The sequence below is a fragment of the Pelodiscus sinensis genome, chromosome 12 (genome assembly GCF_052426305.1).
Source record: "Pelodiscus sinensis isolate ZL-2025 chromosome 12, ASM5242630v1, whole genome shotgun sequence".
Taxonomy (NCBI): domain Eukaryota; kingdom Metazoa; phylum Chordata; order Testudines; family Trionychidae; genus Pelodiscus; species Pelodiscus sinensis.
The window spans coordinates 30,320,224-30,336,434 of NC_143063.1; the positions used below are offsets into that span (position 1 = coordinate 30,320,224).

The following is a 16,211-nucleotide window of genomic DNA, read 5'->3' on the forward strand; positions in this document are numbered from 1 at the left end:
ACTAATAAGGTAGAAATTGACCAGATGCATGCAATTAGATTCACTGGGTTGATATGCAGATCAACTATGAGCTCTTAAAGAAAAACAAACAAGCTCTCTTTGCAAAAGGATATGAAAAAATAAATGGTGTACGTGGGTGTTTTTTTTTCTCTCTTGTAGATGGTATTATAATGGAATGGCAGCCTAGAAGATGAGACTATGAGTGAAGAGTGTGTCGTGGAGATTGCATGCAGTTCATTTTCCTGGGTCAAAAGTGGATTGGTTTGAGAGCAATAATTATGAGGCTGACGTGTATGTTCTCCTTCATCTTGCTGTTTGGAGCAGCTGGTCTTGTTGTCTTCATTCATCTGCAGGATCCAGAAGACATAGTTCATCAGCAGACCCCAGGTTAGCATTTCAATTTCTATTCAGGAATTCTGTTCTATATCTTTGACACAGTTTACATACGTTACAAAAGTGATGTGAGCATAAATGTTCTTTAGGACTAATATTTCATTTTTTATAAGAGCACCTTTGATACTGAATATTTGCTCAAAATCTTGCTTAAAAATCAGACTCAATAAAGAATGTCAGGCTATGTGAGAATTTTTGCTTTGTCAAGGATTTTGACTTGAATTGAGGCAAATTCTGCTCTCAGTTAGACTGGTGTAGGTCCAGAATAGCTCCACTGATTCAGCAATACCAGTGCAAGCCTCTCAACCTGCCCATTGCCTGCTAGGATATAGTCTGAGACACAGACACAAAATGAGTTGACACAAGAAAATTTAGTCACTCAAGAAACTTAAAATATTGAGCAATTCTGTCCATTAGTGTGAATAACTCACACTTCATTATTTCTGAGGTAATAATTTTCAACAACGAGAGTTTGAGGATTCCATATCTGTCTTGAAAGTAGGTAATTTTGGGACTAAGTTGAGGGATGTCCTTCAAACTGAGAGATAGCTGACAGATACACACATATATAAGCATGGGACTCATGTTGGATTTTCTACATTGACCCACAGTGCAGACTATGGGGGTGCGAGTTGCTGCATGCGCTCAAGTGCTTCGTTGTAACTACTCCATTGCAGTCCCTGTTAGTGTGAACTACAAAGTCCACCAGTCGGAACTACATTAATGTGAACTAGGTACATTTTAGTTAGCACAAGCAGGGTCTACGTGGAGAAATTACAGAGCAATATTTTAGTATGCGCTGCAGCTCACACCCCTCTAACCCGCACTGCAGAGCCATTGACAAGCCCTTGGTTACATATGATACCTCAGTGCTGGGCATACAATAATGAGTGCAGTATAAAAATCTAGACAGAGGGATGCCAATGGAGTTACTCTATGTTCTCTCTGGTGTAACAGAGGGCAGAATTTGGCCCATTGCATTCTCTTTTATACTGGACATTGGTATTTGATTGAAATTACTTTTGTTTGCTTGTGAAAATTAATGTGCAGTTTGTAATATTTTGTGTATTTTAAAGGCCAAATACTGCTACCATGTTAAAGGATCTGTGCCCTGGCTCACAGAGCCCTGGAATTGTCATTACATTAAGTACTACCTTCTGCTTCCAGACTTATTAAGTGCTTGTCTCTGTATCATCAAACATGTTTAAGCATTAATATATTTGTTATTTAAACCAATTGCACTCTAATTTTGAAAGCAGCCACTCAGCTGAAACTGTGGAAATAATAAATCAAAACTGCAATTGACTGAAAGCTGAGGATTTGCCAGTCAGTTCACTTGCTTTTTTAATTTAATTTTGTATATTTAAATGCAAAACAGCTTGGATATTGAGCTGACATGATGGGCTAAATTCTGCTTTAAGGTGTGTCTATAAATCCATTTGAAGTCAATGGAAGCTGTGTGTACACATTTGAAAGAGAACAGGGCAAGAAGATGACACATTTGAAAGATGTACTCCCTTTAGCAACCTCACTCATTGGCTTAGTGGGGGGTGAACAGAATGTAGACAAGAGTAGGAACTTATCCACAGTTTTTGAGGACACCTACAATATCTAGACACAAAGTAGCTTAACAAGAACTTGTATTCTTCATCTATCAATCTGTATTGTTTTCTAAGTGAAAGTCTATAATCCACTGTTATTAGTAATATGGGGGGGGGGGACAGATATGCTCTAGTTCTTTCCTACAATTATATGAATTCAAAAAGAAGTCTGGGGCTGTGTCTAGACTACAAAGAAAAGTTGGAAAAAGATACACAAAGTATGAACTGCAATTTGCATATCTTTTTCCACTTTTCTTCCGAAAGAGGCTTTGCCAACATTTGGCCCGTCTGCGCTGGGCAAAATGTCAGAAAAAAAAGCCTCTTTCAGAAAATCCCTTCTTCCTCATAGAATGAGGTTTACAGGGATGCCAAAAAACACGTCTGCTTTTCCAATATTTTTTTCTGAAAAGCAGGCCCGATCCTTGGATGAAGCAGAGCGGAAAAACTCTGTAGTCTAGATGTACCCTCAGTAACAAATTCTAATTCTGGGTCATGCCATCTCTTCAAATGGAGGATGAGCCAAAACCTCAGCAGATCTAGGAATGGGACAGCATTTTCTATATGGTTACGTCTACACTGGCGTGATCTTGCGCAAAAACTCTTTAGCGCAAGTGTTCTTGTGTTAAAGTAGTTGCACAAGAGAACGTCTACACTGGCATGTGCTTTTCTGCAAGAGATATGCTTTTGCACAAGAGCATCCATGCCAGTGGAGATGCTCTCTTGCGCAAGAAAGCTCTGATGGTCATTTTAGCCATAGGGCTTTCTTGTGCAAGAAATTCATGTTGCCTGTCTTCACCGGCCTCTTCTGGAAGAGCTCTTGCACAAGAGGGCTTATTCCTGAGTGGGAGCATCATAGTTCTTGCACAAGAAGCCCTGGTTTTATACAGTAGAACATCAGTTTACTTGCGCAAGAACACGCGGCCAGTGTTGACAGGCAGCAAGTTTTTGCATAAGAGCAGCCGCTTTGGCGCAAGATGGCGCCAGTGTAGACACAGCCTATGGCATTGTTTCTCCTTTTCCCTAAGGAAGGACCTCCATGGGATTAATCTTTGGAGGGGTGGAGGAGATGGCTGAAGAGAAAGAGGGTTTGTGGCTAGGGAGATGACCCTCATCATAGCATCATAATCTGCAACTCACTGGGACTCTTCATCAGATAGTTTTCTCAGACTTAAGGCCAAGTCTACACTGGCACTTTACAATGCTGTAACTTTCTGGCTCAGGGATGTGAACTCCCCTCACCTCAGCACAGCAAGTTACAGTGCCAGTATGAACCAGGCAGTGCTGTTAGCTACTTCTCTCACAGAGATGATTAACACAGAGCACTGGGAGAGCTTTCTCTCAGAACTCATGCCATGGTCATTCTTTCAGTTTAAAGTGCTGCCACAGCTGTGCTTTTAAACTGTTAAATGTAGACAAAACCTGGATCGTGTCTGCAAAATAGGGTTGTTAAATAGTGAGACTTTGCCTTCATTCTGTATTGGGACAATAACAAGTCCCCCGTGAAAAATATTCACGTATGTTATTAACCTTTCCTTAAATAAACAAAACACAGGTTAAGCATGAACAATTTAGCCCACAACAGAAAGAATAGGAAGGCACATGGAAATGAATTCCACAATAACCCTGGGCAACTCCCTCTAAAAATAAAAGAAATCTTTCTTCTTCTTTAGTCTGTTGGGATTAAATTCAGTCCTCAGGTGTACAATGCAATGTGCATGTTAAGAAGTTTCCACTTTTTACTCCAACAAATATGTGATTCTACCTGCACACAGAAAAACAGATGCACCAATAATAGGTGGAAGTCACACCTGCAGTATTGACTCTGCCCCTGACATCATCGTTTACTATCTGTTGAACCTTAGAATTTTCATAACTTAAAAAAAAGTTGGTTCTCATTTTACTTATGAAAGTCAGGAACTTTGAAGCACTGGCTTAAAGCTAACACAGGGCTAGTTTTCCAGGCTTCTCTACCATTGCCTCTTAGTCCTGGATCTGTTGTACCATTGCTCTTCCAATTAAGAGCCTCTCAATCACTGACTGCTGATTGTGACAAACTATAAAATGATTTTGAGGTAGGCATAAAGACCAACCCATTTACACTTGAGATTCCAATAAAGATGTAAACAGAAGTATTCTCAGAGATTAAACTCTCTCACTAACTTCCTAGATTTTCACAGGCAGGGCTCTGTGTATGGATGTAATATGATTATTCCAAGAGGGGCACTATCCATTGCTGCCAAAAATGTCAAAACTCTTGCTTGATTCACACACTCAATTCCCATTTATATTAATGGGAGTCAGGCAGAGAGAAGAGCATACCCTTGAGAGAAAGGCACTTCTAAAATAATTACATGGTCCGATTTTCACACATTTTCAGGTGCCTCTGAGCTCAGGAGTTTTACGTGGCCATCTCCACTGAAAATCAGGTCAATTGTCCCTAAAGCACACTAGGCACTTTGTAGAACATAGAAAAGACACCGCTCATTTCATTAAAAAGAGGCATAGCCATGTATCATTATTGTACACTGTGCGCTGCGAAAATCTGTCAGTCTGTAAGAGAGAAACACCAAGGCTACGTCTAGACTGGCATGATTTTCCGCAAATGCTTTTAACAGAAAAGTTTTTCCGTTAAAAGCATTTGCAGAAAAGAGCGTCTAGATTGGCACGGACGCTTTTGTGGAAAAGCGTCTGTGCCAATCTAGATGCGGTTTTGCGCAAGAAAGCCCCGATCGCCATTTTCGCCATTGGGGCTTTTTTGTGCAAAACAGTTTTTAGCTGTCTACACTGGCCCTCTTGTGCAAAAACATTTCCAGAAAAGGGCATTTGCCTGAATGGGAACGTCAAAACATTTGCGCAAGAAGCACTGATTTCGGACAGTAGAACGTCAGTACTTTTGCGCAAAATCAAGCAGCCAGTGTAGACAGCTGGCAAGTTTTTGCAGAAAAACTTGCCAGTCTAGACGCAGCCTAGGGGTACATCTACACTGCAACAATATTTTGAAATAACTAGTGCTATTCCGAAATAACTTAGTCCATGTGTACACAGCAGGCAGTTATTTCAAAATAGTGTCAAAATACTGTCAAGCTGGAGGACTTCTCACTCTGACTTCTGTAACCCTCGTTGTATGAGGAGTAAGGGAAATCAGAAGAAGAGTGCTCTATTTCGAAATAAGTGCTGTGTAGACACTCCCTATTTCAAAATAAGTTATTTGGAAATAAGATACGGAATTGATGTGACTCAATTTGTGTAGCTTATTTTGAGTGAAGCCCTGCAATGTAGACACACTCCAGGTGTGCTTAAAACAATGTTTTCCCTCTCTCACTCAGATTAGATCCTAAAATATTAGTTTCTTTTAGGGACAGGATATTACTGTGACTCGCTTACATAATTGGTCCATCAGTAGTACTGAATTATAGAATCTGTCGTCATACTATTTAGGCCAACAGAGTCTATACAATGAAGTTTTATTTATTGGTCTTTGCTTTTGTATTTCCCATGTAGTTACTATGTGTAGTTGAATGCATTTACAATGCACTGAAATCTCATCTGCAATGCTGTGTAAAATTCAATAAAGAACATTTTTCACTCAAAACAAAGCAATGTAAAAATTTTACATTGACCAAGCAGACATTCCTCAGTGCTAATATGTTCAGTCATCTTTAATTTGGAATAGTGTAACTTCTGAAACAAGATTAATAAAAATACTTTGGTGCTTTAGTTTTATCTGTCTCTTCCAGAAATTGTTCTTTATTGTTTTAGTCCAAGCAAGCATGATGGCAAAACCTTGATGTACTACTTAAACCAGTATACAACTATAGTCATAAAACTTTAAGTAATGCTTACATTACTTTCACTGAGCAAAGTACGCTTGACAGTAGCTGTTTGTGTTGATTTGTTACTATTCATTTATTCTTTCCCTGTGCTTCACATTGCTACCTAATTGTGATGCTGTACCGAGAAAGCAATATCAAAGTAATTTTCCACAACATTAGTTACAATTTTCTTCTGATCTTTCGAGTGAAACAATCCCATCCTGTTGGCTTCTGTGAACATATAAACCTTGATTACATTTATCTGTTGGAAACCAATGCTTACAAAGTATATATGTCCTGGATAGTGGGTGTATAGCCTTTTTTGCTGATTGACAAGCTTTCTGTCTGTATAGTTATATTTATATAATACACTTGACTCAGAACAGACATGGCTGTGCCAGACAGCCATTTGTAGTGGACAAAACACATTTCCGAAGCCAATACATTAAATTCACTTCAATATTTTTCTCGTCATTACAGAGACTAACTTCACTTCTGATAGACACTTACTGGGCTTTTATGGAGTGTGTTATTATGCTTACCATTAGGAGCAGGTGGGGCTTCTGTTGAGAATTTGTGTGAAAATGAGATGGTCATGGAGGAAATAAAGAAATGTAATGCCTTACCGGAGAGTCTGTGAAAACCTTCTCTACGTCTATAGCACTTTGAGAACTTCTCCTGATAGGCACTACATATGTGCAATTGCATTATTATTTGTAAACAGTTAAAAGGTGCCTTTATGACTCTTGTGAGCAGAAAGGAAACTTGGGGGTAAGTCACAATACATTTTCCTTACGGTACACAATCAAGTTATATGTTCAATTCCCTTGTCTGCTGTCAGAACTTACAAATATAAATCTCCTACCCAAGATGGGGGATTAAACTCTGAAATATTTTACATTTGTGTGAAATATTCAGTAATTTTAAGTGCTCTCATTGTCTGGGAGCTTTACAATGAGCCAGCAGGACGGCCTATCCATCATTACTGTACTCAGCAGTAAACTTCTTCAGAAAATGACATGCTCCACAAAGACTGAGATTTATAATGAAGAAGCTTATATAATGCCGCCTTATCACTGTTGGTAAGTGTCTGTCCACAGTTTTTATTTCAGACCCTTAAAGCTAGTCAGAACTCAAATCTGGGACAGCTGTGATAGTGAAGTATGGTAAAAAGTAACTAGGAAAAAAACAAAGTTGCATTACGTTAGAGTCAATGTGGTTGATCTCAAGGATATTGAGGACTGGGCTAAAAAATTGTGAACTCTGGAATAGCCAATCAGTGGTCCAGAAATATAATTATGGTAATCAAGTAGGTGCAGCTTTACAGCAGTGGCCCATCTACTGCATGAACGAATATGGAAAGCTTTTTCCTTTGAGATCTGAAGTCAGAAGACAGTCACCATTAGTAACAGACCGAGTTTGGAAAATTCTTCCCCAAAGTTCTGAAGCTATGCAAAAGGAGGGTTAGAATAAAAACTGCTGTGTACTATTAACTATAGCAGAGGCTACCAAGCTCAAACTAACAAAAATGAGCCCAAGAACCATACAACTTGACAAAATCATTAAGCACCTGCAGTAACTCTACAGTCATTGCTTCATCCACCCAGTCTTAACAGCGCAACCTTGCTTTTTTTTTTCTTCATTTTTTGCTTCACCATTGGAGAGAGGGAGGAAAGAGATGGGAAAAAAAGGAGAGGGTAATTGTTATAATAAAATTCAATGCACAGGGGAGCCTTAGTGCAGCACCTGACTGTATATTACAGCAGCCTTACTGCAAAGACCAATATTGCAGCTGCATTGTAATTCTCTCTTTCTTAATCACTTATTCAGAACACACTCACACATACCCCTATACCTTGTTACTTCCAAATTAGAGTCCTGTGTCCATGTTTCCATGATAACTTTGCATTTCCATAATATTTTCAACTGTACATTGCATTGCTTGTTAGTTGTACTAGAAACTTTTTTTATTCGTGACAATGCAATTGAAAATAAAATGGCATCTATGAATATCATTTCAAAACTAATGTGGCTGCAGTTTACAACTTTTTTCTGGTATAAATTTAACTAGCCTCTATGCTACCACCATCCATCCAAACTATATGCAAAATAATCTGGTAACAGTATATCAGATGAGTGGACTCCATGCTATATTTTTCAAACAGAGGAGGTAGTACTTGTAAATATAAGGCATTTGTTTAAGGAATGGATGCACATTCTATGGCCACATTTGTCATTCTCTTCTCTGTGTCTCAGTCTTCTTTGACCGAGCTTTTCCCATAATAGGTAGAGTCTTCCTTTCTGTCTTTGAATCTTTTTCCAATCACTTTGCTATTATTCTGACTGAAAGATAAAGTCTTATATGCATCAGCATTGAGGTGAAGCACTAGTTCTGGCACTGCTGTGGTCTACACACTATTGTGGATATGATTCCTCTTCTTTCCTTGATGCCAGCAATGGTTTTGGTTTTGGTTTTGACTTTGACTTTTTTTAAATCTTGAAAAGTTGTGCCATTTCCCACACCACTGCTATGGTCAGAAAGCTGTCTAAATAGATACAACATAAACCTACGTTTGACAGCTGAGTTTTTAAACAGAAGATATGCAGGCTAGAGCTCACAGCAGGCATCCCCGTTTGTTTTCATTGTGTGGAACACAATACAGAGATTGCCTCGTAGATTGCCACCTGACTTCATCTTCATGGTTCCTTGGTCACCTCCTCCCAGTCCTGATTTCATAACAGACAATGACAAAAATTATTGTTAATGTGATCTCTGGAAAGCTGTTGTTGTTGTTTTATTAATGTCTTTGTAATGCTTCTATCAAATATGGCTTTGCTCTTGGAAAGCCAGTGTATTGGAAATGAGCTTGAAGCCCACAGAGCTGACCTCAAATTGCAGCTCCACAGGTCTCCTTTTGCTGTGAGTACTTCTAGAAACTGACTTGTTAAGGAAGGTTTGTTTTTTTAGTAAATCCTTTTTTATAAGCCTTCAGAAGTTGACACCTCTTTGCTATGTCAAGCAAAATCAAAAAGTGACCAGCCGTAGTTGAGCTGCATTCAGTTGTGGTGCTTGGCAACATGTCATAGGCCAAGTCAACAATACTGTGAGATATGTCAGAATGATGGCTCATTGAAAGCATGTTTCTAAACAATCATCCTCCAAAGATCCTTTCCAAAGATTTTAAGAGAAATTACAGAAATTTGCAAAAGCTGATCAGCAGTCCTTAATTTTCACCCCATTACATTTTTATTTAAAAAAATGAGTTCAAATAATTTTGCATAGAAAATGTGAAAGTAAAAGGAAGGTTACTCCCATTTGTCAGCAGTTAATGAATTCAGTTGTGTTTCAAATAGGGACATAATTTTAAATAATTGTAACTAATTTTAAAAAAATTGAAGTGAATTTCTGATTGTGCCATTTTAAACTTTGTTATGTTATTTCCATTTCTCCGTATTCTTAACATTCTCCTAAAAGCTTAAACTAAATCCTACACCAGGATCATCCTTTTTCATTTAGTAAGCATTCATTTTCCCTTCATATTTCTAGTGGCACTTGAAATTAAAGTGGCTCTTTTTTCCTATTATTGTTTTGTTTGTACAGCCACATCATGATTCTTGGTGATTATTGCTTTAGCACCAATGAGGGGAGCAGAAGAGGCAAGTAATTGACTTTGTGTTGGTCCTACAACAGTACTGGTTATGAGTCCAACTTTGTCTAACTAAAAGTAAATAATGATTTATTACCCCATAGGAGCTGGATTTAAAACCCAACTTCAGTGGGTCAGTTCCCAGCTGATTAAGGTAAGACCTTGAATTGTTTCCATTTGTATTTTCTATAGGCTAGATCCTACAACGGTTGGGGCACTCAAGCCTCAGATCATCAGAGTGTTTGAGCCTTGTTTTAACTTTAAGCACACGGGTACAACTTAAAGCACAACTATAAACCCCATTGAATTATTATTCCAGTAGTGCTGAACGGACAGCTAAGAATTGGGCCCGATTGTGCTAGTTACTGTACAAACTCAGAGCAGTAGATCTGTGCTGCCAAATGTTTACAATCTAAATAGACAAGTGTGACGGGGCAAGGCAACCCTGCACTCAATCCGCAGGGCCCAGCCAGGGTTACCTGGCTGCAGAGGCCCCTCCCCCACAGCCCTACCAAGCATGCCCAGGCTGCAGCTCAACTATAAAAGCCTGGGGAAGGGCTCAGTCTGGAGGAGAAGGACTTGTGAAGGAAGATCCTGACCACAGCTACCAGAGACCCCAGAAGAAATCAGTGGAGATGCCGAGACGAGTTGGGGCAGAAAACTTGACAAGTACGTGGGGAGTAGCTCCAGATGCCCAGGTAGGAAGTGGCCTAGGGCAGGAGCGAGAGCTGCCTCTTCTACCCTGGGAACCTCGGCACGTTTTGGCAGGACTTCCCCGCCGAGGGAGTGGCAGGTCGTCCTGCCACTCACAAGGCCCTGGGCCGGGACCCGGTGGAGTAGGGTGGGCCCGGATCCCCCTACCTGGGGGGCAACCCCGCGATAACCTTATTTCACCAGTGCAGGCCTAGCCTTAAAGGGCCATCCTAAAACGGCGTTTGTTAGACTTTGCTCATGGACTCAGGCCCGTGGACCTAGCCTTAAGGGGCAAGCCTAAACTGTGTGTGGGGATACTGTGTTTATGGACCCAGGCTGGTGAGTCTGGTTCTGAAAGGGTAATGAGTGCAGGGAGTTGGGGAATCGGGGTCTTTCTGGGCGGGGGCTAAAGAGAGCATCCCCATCACAACAAGACAGATGCAGGTTTGGAGAAAGTGTAAAAACAGCCAAGCAGAGTGAACTGTGATGGCAGCAAATGGTATGTTAGTTCCATCTTTTTTAAGAAGGGGGCAGCTTGTTACATTGGAGAGCATAAGCTTTATTGATTAATTGGGATGACTCATCTGCTTACAATCTTTTTGCAGAATCAAGGTCAGAATATTCAGCACCTTGTAGGACTGAAACCTGATTATGTCCTATTTTTGTAATGAACCACTGCAGGAGGTGCTGATGGTGATTCACACTCCCTACAGTGAGGCCATTATACTTTTGGTACTTTTGTGTCAGGTTCCGATCAGCAGTTTACTAAATTTTCTTTCCCCTTCTTCAAAGCAGCTAAAAACTGGCTAACAAAGAGTCAACCCAGCTGGGCATCTATGCCAGCTCCCAAGAGCTTCCAACTGAAAACATCACTTTTAATTTTAAACTCTTGTCAGAGGCTGGTTTTGTGGTGCTTTTGGCAGCACATTAGTTGAACAACCTGAGTTCAGATGGTGGGTCCCTCAAAATGATGAAAATTAAGCTTGCTGAGTAATTGATGTACATAGTCAGGGGAAGCAGTGAAGTCTGCAGAATCCAAGGAATATCAAACTCCTTTTAGCAGAAGTGAAGACTGAACGGCCAGGTGGCAAAAAGGAAAAGGCTATGAGTGAAATTCCCCATCTTGAGATGACTTGTTCCTTTTCTTAAGTGGTTCCAATTTCTAATTAGGTTATTTTTATATTTTCATTGGTGCATTCCATGGACATGCCTTGCCATTCCACATAGTGACAGAATACTATTTATTGCTTTGGACAATCTGGGATTCATTATTATTTTTATCTAGTAATGTAGTAATGCCTTATGAAACTGGAAACCTGGAGCTGAAAATATGAGGAAAGGAAAAAGCTTTAACCGAACTCTCATGATTCAGCTTGTCACCCACTTGAATCACAGTGGTGGCAATTAGTCAATTATCCTAAGAATTTAGTCTGTTTAAGGTTCTGTGTATGGAAGGTCTGGTTCTGAATTTCTGGTACACTCGCAGTTCCTATTAATTAAAAAGACTTTTGAGAAACCTAATAAAGATGTGCTTTGCAAAGCACATAAGCCCATGCTGATATCAGTATCAGCTGCAACGGGTCTCAAGCATGTGTTTAAGTGCTTTTCTGTATCAAAGCCTGGAGCTACATCTAGACTGCAGGCTTCTTTGGGAAGAAGCTTTTCCGGAAGAGATCTTCCAAAAAAACTTCTTCCAAAAGAGAGCGTCCACACTGCCAAAGCACATTGAAAAAGTGATCTGCTTTTTTGAAAGATAGAATCCGTTCAGTGTCGATGCTATCTCACATTTCAGCTGTGATTGCTATGGATGAAATGGCCACCAGGACCCCTATGCTTTTTCCTTTTTCCTCTTCTTTTGAAAGAACTCCCTCTTCCCCGTCCACACATGCCTTTTTCCTAAAGAAAAAGGCTTCTTCCTCATAGAAAGAAGTTTACCAATGTCAGAAAAACCCCTCTGTTCTTTGGATATATTTTTTTTGCCCCCCAAAAGAATGCAATTGCAGTGTGGACAGAAGTGAAGATTTTTCAGAAAAACAGCCATTTTTCTGAAAAAACTCTGTAGTGTAAACATAGCCCACGTGAGGTAATTTTCAAATCTTACTTATTTGAAGTAAGTCTTATGGGGGACAGGCGGGAGAAGCAGATAGCCATCAACTCAGGCAGGAGGAGAAAAGGAGTAGAGGCAATTGTTTATCCTCTCTCAACTGGCAGATAATTAGCTAGTTTACAGCAACTGTCTTTGGTGAAAAAAGCCATTTTCATTCAGCCCAGTTGTTTGGCTTGTATAGTACATGAGCCAGATGCTCCCATGCTGGCGCAAGCAGATATAAATCACATCTCTCCTCTCTGGACCTTAACACGGGAGAAAGGAATTCACCTTGAAGGAAGACCCCTTTTGTCAGGGTTTCTCCTATCAGGGCTGCTTTCCTTTGTCTGCATCTCTACATGACTGCCACTGGCTGAGGTTGCTGAGAAGCAGGCCCGCCAACAGGTGGAAGGGAGAAATTACCTAGCCTCCTAGGAGATTTAAAAGGACTAGGGGCCTCTGGCCACCATGCTGCTGTGGAAGCAGTGGCTGGAAGCCCTCTGCCCTTTTAAATCTACTGGGTGGGCTGCAGGGATCCCAGGGCTGTCCTTACAGGGCTACAGGGACCAAGATATAGGCACTGAGTTTTTAATTTTCCAGGGGGTGCTCCCCTCCCAGTTTTCTGTAGCCCCTCCACTCCATTCCTTTCCCCAAGCCCCACCCCTGCTTTGTTCTTCCCTGCCCAGTTTCACTCGTTCCCCCAAGCACACTGCACCCTTGCTTCTTGCTCCTTCCTACAGCACCTGCTGATGCCACAAAACATCTGAAGTGTAGCAGGTGGTAGGCCCTGAGCAGGAGGACCAGGTGCTAATCGGGGGGGCAGCCAGAAGGCAGGGGATGAAGGCGAGGTTGTAGTAGGAGGGCTGTTGGTGGGTGCTCAACACCCACCATTTTTCTCCATGCCTTCTCATCCCCCTCCCACTTGCCTGCTGCTCATCTTCCTGTTTGCCTCCTCAGCCTGCTTGCCCACCTGCCTTCTACTTCACCCAGCTTTTCATGATTTTATCAAAGCACAGGAGCTTTGGCCATGCCAGGACCCCAAAAGAATAAGGTCCTTCCTTCCTCCCTCCCTATCTCTCTCCCTTCTTTCCTTTTATAAATATTTATTTTTATTACAATTTCAGGCTTGTAATAAAACTAGGAGCATTTTTGTCCTGGTTCTGGGATTTGTTACAATTTTTTTGCACAGTATAATGCCCCTAAGTCAGCCAAAGGGAGGAAAAAAAATTAGAGGCCACAAGCAGAGCAACCCCCGTCCCTTTGTGTTATCTTTATATAACAACGCTCGCAAATTTGCCATCCTACATGCAGTTGTTTCAGTAGTTAGACAATAAATATGGAGGAAAAATTGGCTGTTTATTCTATGCAGGAAAATGAATTAATCTCCCTGCACAATTATATTTTCTTTTAAAAGAAATATATTGAAATATTCATGAAGGAGACTTTTTTGTGTGTGGACGAATACCATGATCTATGTATTATACTGAAGTGTTAGAGCCAGTCACAGAACAGGAATATTGTGAAGGGTACTGACTTGCATTTTATGGTAGTTCACTGGGATTGTCTAAGGCCTAATCTTGCAGACTTTGTTCAGGCAAAACTACCAATGAGGTTAATGGGATTCTCACCTACCTATAGCCTAAAGGGCTGGAGCTCCAAATGTTATGAATAGCCAGCTTTGTCCTAAATATTAATCAAGATATATTTATTTTAATAACCTATTAAACTAAAAGCTGTACTTTGCCTTATAGTCTCCATTTATTTTTCTCAGGAAATGGTTATTACCTTGTAAACAGGAAGCACCCTCGAGTTGTTACCTAATTAAAACTGGGACACAGCAAGTTCTGCATATATAAACAGCTCATTCTCATGCTATTGATGGCAATTAGGCTATGCTATTAAGTTTCTCCAGAGCGTACAAAGTCAGATATTATTTATTATATGCTGCTGATGTGTTCAGTGCTGTACAACAGAACATTCAAGACAATCCCAGCTCCAATGGCATAACTCCACTGAGTACCATGGAGTTACATCAGATATAAATTTGGTCAATTATGGCTTTTTTTAAATCTCCATGAAATTGCAATAAATGCAGTGATGGTGCCATACAAAGGAATTACCGGTATTCAATTGTATACAAAACATTAGAATAACTAAATTCTGTCATGATTATAAAGGAAAAGGAGTAGTTCGTACAGGAAGAAAAACAAAAGATAAGGATTAATTGGACACAGTTGCAGCAATCTCAATCTAAAATATAAATTCTATCTCAACCAGAAATTATGAACTTGACACAGGAAGTACCATGTAAAAATTCAAACACCTGTTATGCAGAGGGCTAGATTAGGCAATTATATATATTATATATATATTTTATATATATATAAAAATAAAAACTGGGACCAAGGTATGCATGCAGTAAAGTCAGTTGCACTCACCGCTCATTTCTATGCCAATTAGTTGATGCCTTACGTTAGTTCTCATAGAGCCAACTAATTAGGCCCTGAGTGGGCAATGAGGATTACGGAGACTCTGTAGTCAATGGAACTATAAACATGCAGAGGGCCTGCCGATGCTGAATTCATTGCAAGACTGTGGCTCTCATTTGCAACTATTCTTCTTATTATTCTACTCCTTCACATTTGTTATTATTTAGCAAGTGACTTTGTTTTTTATGCAGAAAAACATCCATGGAATTTACTTCAGTTAGGTACACTAACATATTTTAAAAGTAAAAAAACCCAAACATATTTAAAACCAAAAGCAAAATGTTTAATTAAATTAGAACACAAAAATCAAATTGCTGCAATTTCAATATTAGTCTTAATAAATAGTGGGCCCAGAATCAGTTTGCTAAAAGTTCCCAGGGGTGAGAAAATGGAGACCAGGGGAACAGGAAAGAAATAATATTCACTATTATTGAACAGCAGTTAAATTTAAATAAGTCCACTTCAATTTTAAAATACAATAAATGTTCTTAAACGTAACAGTCTAATTAGATCCTATGACACGTGCGCCTTAGAGATGACACATTCTTCATGTCTACACATTTGCCACCTATATTTTTCCTCTTGCTTGGTTTCACAGATCAGATTATATATTCAGTATATTCTGATTGTACTCTGTCATTTCCTCTGAAGGCACTAGCTTCATTTCTTAATTGAGACCCAGTGGAGATAAGATCACCGCAACATAAGTTAATGAACTATGGAAGAGCACTGCCGTTTGCTACATGAAGTATCAAGCTGCATCACAGTAAAAAGAATACCTCCTAAGTGATGTTTCAGTAGATAAAAGTAGGCAACAAACCATTTTCTGAAATTATAGCTACCTCCCCCAAACACATTCCCATTTTGTCATTTGTTAAGAAATGGGAATGTATTTATAGCAAGTTAATAAGCTGAGCGCACACAGCTTCCTAAATGGAGAAATCCATGAAATCACAGATTTGAAACCAGACACCTACAATATAAAAGAATTAAGTTCACTTCCTCCTCCCCCACTTTAAAGGTTGAAATTTACTTGACTTACTCTTATTAGTCATGGTGACACGGTCCATTTCAACTATTCATTTTTGGTTATTCTCTTCCTTGCTCCACGTGCATTCACGTGACAGTCACAAGAGGTGTTCTCACTATTCAAGGCCAGACTGCAGAGCCCTAATGCTGCCCCACTGAAATTATCTCAAGTATTTTGACACTGACAGCAGGAGTAGTAGGATCTAATCCATTATGGATTTGGGCTACTCTTAAAAGAGCAAAAGATGCTTTCAACTGCTCTAGAGCCATCCAGGTTGTGAATATAGGCTAAGTCATATAATTATATATCCTCCTCCTAACAATGTGTTGTTGTACTCACTTGCTGCAACTTATTTCAAATTAGATCATAAATTCCTGTGGGCAGAGACATCAATGAAGTCAACGGAAGTTTTGCTATTGACTTCAGTGAAGCCGGGATTTTATGCCGTGTCGTTGTATAT

At 39.9% G+C, this 16,211-nt stretch overlaps 1 protein-coding gene across 1 annotated transcript in view; it reads left to right on the plus strand.

Moving 5' to 3' along the window:
- CHST8 (carbohydrate sulfotransferase 8) overlaps positions 1-16,211 on the plus strand; it is a 318,810-nt gene that overhangs the window by 68,684 nt on the left and 233,915 nt on the right. Inside the window, exon 2 of the mRNA XM_075940099.2 lies at positions 160-387. Coding sequence (XP_075796214.1) covers positions 228-387 — 160 coding nt within the window. The 5' untranslated portion in view covers positions 160-227. The remainder of the gene's footprint in view (positions 1-159; positions 388-16,211) is intronic.